This window comes from Prunus dulcis, chromosome 1 (genome assembly GCF_902201215.1).
Source record: "Prunus dulcis chromosome 1, ALMONDv2, whole genome shotgun sequence".
NCBI classification, from domain to species: domain Eukaryota; kingdom Viridiplantae; phylum Streptophyta; class Magnoliopsida; order Rosales; family Rosaceae; genus Prunus; species Prunus dulcis.
In genome coordinates this window covers 10,668,220-10,678,126 of record NC_047650.1, presented here as the reverse complement: position 1 = coordinate 10,678,126, position 9,907 = coordinate 10,668,220, and the positions used below count along the sequence as shown (strand labels likewise).

The following is a 9,907-nucleotide window of genomic DNA, read 5'->3' as shown; positions in this document are numbered from 1 at the left end:
TTCATTTTATAACAATATATAAATACTTAATCATATTTTTCACTTCCCACACCAAAACTCTATACAAATTCCTCTCATCATATCTCATGTGAATGGTGGTTGCTATGACAATGGGTGGAAACACCACAAGCCGTTTGCAAGGGCTGTCACTATTCACGTGAATAGTAATAGCCCTTATCTCCTTTTGTTCTTTGCCATGACAAATGGGTGGAAGTGTTCTGATGGCATTCATTTTGGTTTGAAATAAAAAAAAATTGTGTACATGTCACATGAGCAAAATGGCATTACGTACAGTGGTGAGGCTTATCCACAACTTTAGCAGTGACACCATGCAAATCACTTCCTGAGTACCTCTGTGTTGCACACAAATTAATCACAATAACAGATTAGCCAATAAAGAGACAGATGATAGCTTCTTTCTTTTTCATACAGATAATAACTTCTTTCTTTTCCATATAGATTTCTAAATTTACAGATTAATGTTTGTATCTCAATGAAACAATATTGTCCAGGTAGCCTACATTTTCCATTTTTCGACCGGCGACTGTGTTTGCTCACATTATTCATTTTCATATTTCCATTGTTGCCCTATAACAACATGATCAACAGAGAACAAAAAAAAGTTTTATCGCAAATTTTGTTCTTTTTCCTCTCTCGTACCATATGTACCACACAATATGTCACCCAAGTCAAACATAAGCAGCAGGAGAGTGATGTTGTGGCAGAGATCAAGGTGAGGTGGTGAAGGCTAGTGGGAGTTAACGCAGTGTCAATTTTGGTAAGAAAATGTGTTAAATCATTCTTGTCCTTGGTTGATTGTTGTGACTTAAGGTCTTCATCTCGTTGCACCAATTTGGACATCAAAAAAAATGCCAAACTCATTTTGGTTCATATGATCTGCATCCAATGGCGGACCTACGAAGGGGCTTGATTGGGCTTTAGTCCAGTGTTGGTTTTGTAGTTTAGTCTTAATTATACAACAAAATCCATTGCAATTAAATATTAATCCACTTATCTTTTAGAATTCAGTCTATCATAACCACCCACATCATATTTTTTTCTTCTACCCACTGAAATCCTACCATATTTTCTATAAAAAAAATATATAATATATATAATCCTACCATATAATATTAATTAGCTCAAAAATTCTTGGTTATAAAAGATCTCCAAAAATAAATAAATAATTTAGCCCAACTCTAGAAAAATTTCTGAATCCGTCGTTGTCTGCATAAGTTTGAATGATATTGTTTTGCTAGACTTATTAATTATCACACAACAGAGACAGGAAGACATGACTCTGTTTCTTCTAGAGATTGAATACACATATTTCTATATGAAACTGATAATTGTTGAAACAAATAAACCACGATATCGAATAACTACTATGATAATTTGATTTATATTTTTGTGTTATGTTTCAAGTCCGTGTACCACAACAGAAGGTTATAGGGATTCAAATTGCACAGCAACTGTCACAAGCAGTAGTTTTCTCTCTGCCAAGAAATATAAAGGTCATGTACTACGTGTCCTTAACTATAATTCATCATTTGTCTTTGATGAAGAGGATACTCCGGATATGAGTCATGACTCATGAACATGGTTTAAAATATCGATGATATCATAAATATCGATAGTCTAAAAATATAGAAATTTCGATGGAAATATCGGGATATTATCGATATCGATAAAAATTGAATAAAAACCACGAAAATTATATTAAAAAATTGAAATTTTTTATTGAAACTTTGGAGAATGTTTATTTAGTCAATTATCTATTAGTTTATCCAAAAAAAAAATTAGAAGGAAATGCATTGGATTTAACTAATTTAAGTTGATTATACAGCGAGTTGGCAAACATTGTGAGTGTAGAAAATATGTAGTAATTAATAAAAAAAGATTAAACACACCATAATCATTTATATGTAATGATTTACTAAAATATTTTACACTTTATACATTGCATGGTAAGATACATGAGTGAGTTAGGGCCAGTTTGGCATTGCTATGCTGTGAAAATAATCGCTGTTAGATTTGCTGTGAAAGAAATCAGTTGTGGGATAAAGCAGTTTGGTGTTTGGTAAACTTTTTTGTTAAAACTGTTGTTAGTACTAATTCCCGCATAATCAGAAAATAATTCCTGCATAACCATTAAACTCAACGCCTCTTTGAAACTGATTCCTGCATAATCAAAAAATGAAAGCATATTATTAGCTGTTTTCCCTTATAGCTTTCTCTCACAGCAATTTTTAACAATAAGTAATTTTCTCATAGTTTACCAAACAGGTTGGACTTCCCAAAATTTTAAAAAAATCACTTATCACCCGAAATAAGCAATGTCAAACGGGCACTTAGTACTACATAGAGTTCCTATGAGGTTCGAATTTTTCACTATCTTCATCATCTCTATGTGTAGAGTAAGTGTACTGTGAAGAGTATTCATCAAATGATAAATCCCCAAAAAAGTTTTGCATTTAATTGTTAACATGCCACCCATATAAATATAAATATTTTAGCATATTATCACTAAAACATAAGTGATATATGGTGGTTAAGGTGTTGGAGGAGTAAAATGGGAGGGGTTCAAATCCCCTTTGTGTTTTTTTTTAATCCTTCTTTCCCCACTTTTTTTTTCTTCTTTTTCCTTATTTTTTTCCTTTACATCGATATTTTTGATATTTTAGCGATATTACACCGATATTTTGACAAAATATTGCTGAAGTGTGAGCGAAATTATTGACATCAATATTTTTTGATATTATCGTCGATATTTATGCGATATGTGCATGGATATGTTCCGAAATATCCGTGATTCGAAAAAACCGAAATATCCTCGATATTCGTCGATATTATTGATATTTCAGACTATGCTCATGACAGACTAGGTGAGAAAACCAGCCACCCAAACTGAACTGGCTGGTTTAGACTCGGTTGATTTTTATTTTTTTCCATTTTTTCCATCCGAATCGGACTAAAGCAGTATGAACTGGTTCCCATGACTCGATTACCGATAAGATCTTGTCACTGCACAACTCCAGATATAGTCAAATCTTACCAGGGTAGGAGCTCCAATGTCAAAATCGAGCAAACCAAAGAAACATAACCATTACTGACCATCTTGGTTGAGTTCGACTCTAGCGTAAGATTTTTCAACAACTCATATGATCCAAACTGATTTTCAACAATGATTTGGTTGTCGATCGAAATGCTTGGTTGGGTTAAACCGACATGTGCCCAACCCTAATTTTGAACTTTAGAAAAGAATATTTTTATTTTTAAAAAAAATAAAGAAAGATAGTATGAACTGTAATAGAGTCACGTCGGTGTTACTATCGACTCATAGGCACAGTTTGGTTCACGAAACGAATTTGAGAGGAAATCATTTCCCATGTCATTTCCCAAGGGATAGGAAATGGAAGATTCCTTTCTCATGTTTGTTTTGAGTAGGAATGGAAAACGAAGTTTGTATAAATTTTCAATTATACCCATATTAAATCAAATAAAAAAAGAATGCATTTAATTATATATTGTACTTCTAAATTGTTAATGGGGACAAAATGGTCATGAAAAATATTTATTTAATATTAGCTCATTTTTCCAAACTTTTCCATTATGAGGGCAAACAAAACTCAAGTTGAGAGGATGGCTTCACTTTCCTCCTTACTTTCTCATAGGCCAGGCAACGATTTTCCATGTCTGAACTTACCAAACATGAGAAAGCAATTGATTTCTCATCCCTCAATCTCATTTTCCATGAACTAAACGGGGCCATATTATTTTATTTACTAATACTATCACATACCATAAAATATAAACCTATCTTACACCTATATTATAATATATGGACTAGTTTACTTAACCACTCCACTCAATCATACAATGAATTAGCCTAATTTTATCACGGATCTCTTTATAGGGGTGTTTTAGCTGAAAAGAATTCCCTCAAAAAGGGTTATATTCTCTCATATTTAGCAGGTGTAAATCTTACATATAAACATGGGCTGGGTTTTAGGCTCAGAGATTTTGCCTTGACAAAGCATTGGCCAACCCCATGTCTTCAGGAACTCCAGGTTGATTGGGCTTTGAGCAGTGGACGGGCTTTGAGCAGTGGACCTATTTTTAAAACTTTTGAAAGAAAATGAGTGGACTTGTTTTGGCAATCTCCAGCACATATAGCGGCCGATTCAGTTAAAGCAACTTGGGCTTCTTCATGAGAAATACCTTAACTCTAAACATGATAAATACGTGCGTACATATATAATATGAGTATTGTACATTTTTTTTTTAAAATGTGAATTTTACCAAGTCTTTAAGACGTGTACATAAAACAGATGTATTATGGAAAAATATGTATGTATGTGTATAATAGAATATTAAACGTGAAAGTGCTAAATTCTTTATACAGCTAATAACTTTAGAAAAGTAAAAAATTAGAAGGGGATAATAGAGACTCGGTTAATGGCCTAATAATAATGGATAATGCTATAAACTACTCTTATCGATAAGCAAAAATCTGGAAAAAAATTTAAAAGAAAAAAAGATCCTTATATATATATATATAAAAGAGTATAACTACGCGGCTATACTATTTATTAACAAACAAAAAAAAGGAACGTCGCGGCTATACGTATTTTTAAAAAAAATTTAAAAAATCGAGTATAGCTGTCCGAGTATACTGTTTATTTTAAAAGAATAGAGCAACCGCACAGCGCCTACACGTGTCAAAAATGTATAGCCGCTAGGCTATACGATTTTTTAAGAAACATTAATAAAACCGAGTAAGCCGCCTGACTATACTATTTAATATTAAAAAAGGATCCGTCCAACAAGTAGGCGACATGTGTCAAAATAAGTATAGCTGCCTAGCTGTACTATTTTTTAATTTAAAAAAACCCTTAGAAATTAGGCGTCACATGTCAAAATAAGTATAGCCGCGCGGCTAAACTTTTTTTTTTTAAAGAACTCTTACCAGTCTTATACTTTTCAGTTTCACTTAGTCAATTAGAATATGTTTATTTAATCAACTATGTATTACTTTACTTGAGTTAAGATATCGAGAAAGAAGATAGCATTACTCTGTGTGTGGCTGTAATTTCGGATACCAGAAGAGAGCATTGCATCTTCCTCAACCTGTACTTTCTGGTCTCTTCTAGCATTTACACATGTGCCATGAATTATTCCTGTTCCTAGACTTAAGACAGTTTTATACTTCTATATTTTAGCACAATTACTCATTTTAGGGACTGTGCAAAAGTTTATCATCCTGGATGTGTTGGCAAAAAGAAATCCTTCATTGACACTGGAATGCGCTGGACTTGTAGTAAGAAATCATTGTACATAGCATATTATAGAATTGATAATGTGTATGCATGGTATATATGAGCTTATATGCTTCATAATTTTCTGGATCATGCATACCTTCCCCAGAATTGTATTTATTCTTTTACCTCACAGAGAATTATATGCGTCAAGAGTTGGACATCTCAACCTTATAAACTCTTTCAGATTGGGATGTCAATGGAGGTTGGGATCGACCTTTCACCAGCCATCCCAAGGTTTCTTTTGCAGTCTCTTTCTTATAATATATGTGTGTGCGCGCTCGCACCCCCATGTGTACGTAGGGCAATGTTATGAAGTGTAAGTGGAGAAAAGGGGAGTGAGAAAATCACCTCCCAAAATAAATAGATAAATCGCATAAATGAAGAGCAAAGTTATTCATAACATGTACTTCTTCCTCCTCCATTTGAATTGCATGATGACACTTTGCTATGACCACATAGGTTTTACCCTACATTCCATTATATAAGGCCATGGAAAATTTGGGAGAAATACATGTAAATTATAATTTACAGCCCGTGTCATTGTCCATTGTATACACTCCATATACGTAGTGCCCGCAGCCAGACGCAACTTGATTTAACTAGTAGCTGGATCATGGGGGACCTAGCTAGCTATAGCTACTTAGGACTTTTTGAAGTAAACGTCCGACCACTTATTCTGTGTCAAACCAAACTTACATCTTGGCAAGGTAATCTGTAGCTAGCTAGCAATAAAACAGTCGCCAATTAATTCTAGTGAGAGAAAACAACTGATGACAAGTTCTCATATTAGGGCAAGCTAAGACAGAGAGCTAGCTATGGAAGGTATAACAGTTGGCTTCTAGGGTGAAGCCCACCCACTGAGGCCGCGTGCATGGTGTATGAGCTTCATGACAACCTTAGATTTTGATGGAATTACGTAAGACAAGAATGTTATAATTTTCCTTGGCATAATTGTCCGGATCATCCAAAATGTATACTGTCGTTTTTACACAAACTGCAGCACAGAAAACTTTTCATTTAGTCAGAAAAATCTGCAGCAACTTGTCCCTCTTGTGGCTTGATTTGCTTAGCTTAGCCTATAAATTGGTCATTCCTGCACAGCAATTCTGCAAGTCCAGTTAATTAGCAACTTAGCAAAGAAGAATACTTGAACTGTTGCACTTAGGACCAATGGCCTCCAAAACAATTCTCCTTGTGTGCCTCTTGGTTGCCACAGTGGCAATACTAGTTCCAATAGCTGAAGCTCAACTTGGGCTCATCAGCGGCCTCCTTGGTCTGATCCGCATACAAGGAACTCTGTTTTGCTCTCCCACCGGAAATGTGGGCACTGGTGGTGCTACCGCTACTCCGGTATTTGCAAGTAAGTAAACTAATTAGCTAACTACCCCAAACCCTAATTAGATTAGCTGGCTACCCCAAACCCTAATTAATCAACCATATATATGTTTAATTTTTCTGATATCAATTTAATTTCAATCAAAGTAATGTTTTATTGTTAATGCCCGTGAATATGAATTACTTATGAGAATAATTCTTACCAAAACGTGCGGCTCATATTCATAATGTGACGACATATACATATAAGCCTTGCGAGAGAATATTTTCTAATTTCACCATATATATGTTATGTTTGTATGTTGTAGATGCTACTCTACAACTGCTGTGTGGAACTGTGGGTAATGTGATTTCAACTGCAACAACCAATAGCCAAGGAATCTTTTCAATCTTGTTGGATCCTCTACAATTTCTCCTCTCTTCACTTTTGGCGGATTGCAAGCTGATGGTGAGGACACCGCTCTCCGCCTGCAACTCTTCATTGACGGGGCTTCTGGCATCCCCCTTGCAGTTTATCGGAAACACCATTTCCGGTCTCCTCAACATCGTCAACATCATCCCAGGCGGCTTCAACCTCATCAATTAAATAGCGTATAGAGTAATAATTAAAAGAATAATATAGCTACTGCATGCAGCAGTTTGCCTCTTTATTTGTATGTATTTGATATCAATAAGGTCAATTAAGGATGTAATTCCTTTTGACTATACCTATAGCTAGTTGGTTTCGGGTTGTTAATTTGTCTTCCAAGTAAATCTGTTATGAAATAACGAAGATTTTGGGATTCGAATTGTATTTCCATTGGTGGCCCTATTATTTTCAAATTATATATGTTTTATTATTTTCAATCAAATCTCCCTTCCCTAGCGATAGTAAATATATATTCTAAGTAATTGTTGAGGCCTAAAAAATTTCAAGGAAGATCCGTGCATATTTTTAAGGTCAATTCATTATCGTGCTATAAAAGAGACGCGGAGGCCCATCAAATACGACTACTAAGTGCCTAAACAAGTTTTGATATTCGCGCCGTACCAAGCAAGATTACAATTTGGCACGTGGGGAGGTCATCATGCGGGTTTACTAATTTCACATGCAAACCTGTAAAGTTGAACAATGTCAGATGCTCGAGCTCACCTAGCCCACTACTTCGTCAAGCATTATCTAGCACAGCCCCTAGCCACTGCAATAGAATGTAGTCCAAGCATAAGCACACAAATAACATGTCATGCCAAGCGACTCCCTTTAGTGTCAAACCCTGACAAGCTTAAGTGAGCCCAAGCCACATGCATGCCTAGAGTTTGTTGAGCGAGTTGTGGTAAGGATGGGTACGAGGGTCCATAAGGCCCAATGAGGTTCAAAAGATTGAGGTTTTGGGCTGCTTGGGAGCAAGAAAACCTAAGTTCACTTTCTTGAGCCCAAGGCATGGGTACGTAAGAGAGAAGTTCCAGCATCATTTCCCTTGGCATCGGACCAATCTTGCCCAATTCAAACTGAAACCCTTAAAATTCAGTCTACATAAATATCTAGGCTGATGAAAGAGATAAGCCTCAACCTTTCTGTTTGACTATCACTTTTACCCATTTTTACCCTTATGAGCTCACACATGAAAAGAGAAAGGAAAGCCAAGCTGGATCGTTGCGTGGAAATCAAGCCTCTGCAAGGTCCAGCTGCAAGAAGGTTTTTGGGGCCCAAAATGTTTTGTCTCAATAGCCATGGATTCAACTTATTTTAGGAGATTTCACTTATTAAGGTCATATTGGAGAAAGTGAAAGGAAAGAAGGGAGAAGACTTGGTCAATTGAGAAGAAACCATTTAGGTTTTTTGGGGTAAAGAAGAGTTCTAGCGCTTATAAAAGGGGGTTATAGCGTACGTAGGAAAGGGGACTAAACTGAATGTCACGCCCCAACTCTCGGATTTACAAAACCTTGGGTTAAGATGTGATTCACACCTTAATTATAGAATTTAATAAAAACTATAACTAGAATGTGAAGAAAACATTTAAATAAATAGAATAAATATTTCACAAGTTAGAACTACAATATCTGAAACCTTAACAATTTTATATTTTTTTACAAGTTAGAACTACTCGAGAGTTCACTAAAAGAGTAGCTCATTATTCATCCACAAGCTGTCATACACTCTATAGACATGCCAAAATCATCACAAGCTCTAGATTTCAGGTTCGGTACGTGCAAAATCTATTAAGGGGTGAGCGAAACCAGAGCTCAGTAGGGACATAAACATTTTCACTGTAAATTGATATAATTAAATTAAGTGACAAATAATCATGCAGCCAAATTTCATATTATTAGTACAATGCATGAATGCTCTTCATCTAATCCTGTTAATTCATATAACTGGACAAGCAGACGTGCACGTCCTGTACCATGCTTATACCACTTGGTCTCAAATGCCCATTTATATGAACTAACACCCATTTCAATTGTCCCATAATTCCCCTTTTGTTAGTCATCTTGTCTAACTCCATGTCGCCAGTCCCAAATCACCCAAAAAATCATGTGCACTGTAGGATCCCTGAGACCTGGTACCTGCCAAGAGTTAGACTCAACTACACAAAAGATTATTTCCATTACCCTCTTTTCCACCATTATTTCCTCAACTCCAGAATTCTAGCCAAATTTCATGACATGATGTAATTATGCCCTTCACAACAATGTATCCATTTAAAACATCACCAATGCACATATAATTATGCCCACATTGTTCAAACAGTTAAAAGTGCATAAATATCTAATATAAGGAACGTAAATCAAACAGTACCACATTAACCAAACAGTTAACAATTTATAAACATCCAATCTAATAGCACACGTAATATAGAGTTCGCGAAATTTAATTAGATCAATCTCTCGAAAAGGTCCCCCAAGAAACCCCCTACCTTGATTCCAATATTTTTACAATATAAGATAACTCTACAATCCAACACCTTGAGTTCCTCCAAAGTTTTTCTTGTTTAACACTTTCTAATATTTTTCCTTTTTTTTTCTTCTCTCTATCACTTTCTTGTTCTATCATGCGTTAACATGCATGTCCTAAAAATAAGTTAAGGAAATGATTCCTATTTACAGTACAATAAGAGTCAACTACAGATGAGATAGGAGGGGAAAGTCGGCATATCAAGTAAGTGGTGTCAATTGGCATGTGCATATGATTGTAATGCTGCCAGCTATTAGAAATTATAGCATGAGGTGTTCAAAGCTACGCAAACTTAAGATATGTAGATGACAACCAC

General features: G+C 35.3%; 2 protein-coding genes across 2 annotated transcripts in view; one reads left to right on the top strand and one right to left on the bottom strand.

Moving 5' to 3' along the window:
* LOC117613258 (probable 3-ketoacyl-CoA synthase 21) overlaps positions 1-530 on the bottom strand; it is a 14,031-nt gene extending 13,501 nt beyond the window's left edge. Inside the window, exons 1-2 of the mRNA XM_034341901.1 lie at positions 522-530; positions 293-353 (exon numbers count right to left, since the gene is read on the bottom strand). Of these exons, the coding sequence (XP_034197792.1) occupies positions 293-353; positions 522-530 (70 nt within the window). The remainder of the gene's footprint in view (positions 1-292; positions 354-521) is intronic.
* Positions 531-6,491: 5,961 nt separating this feature from the next.
* LOC117616460 (phylloplanin-like) lies at positions 6,492-7,242 on the top strand. The gene is made up of 2 exons (XM_034345787.1): positions 6,492-6,681; positions 6,965-7,242. The coding sequence occupies exons 1-2, from the start codon at positions 6,492-6,494 to the stop codon at positions 7,240-7,242; spliced, it is 468 nt and encodes a 155-aa protein (XP_034201678.1).
* Positions 7,243-9,907: the final 2,665 nt, after the last annotated feature.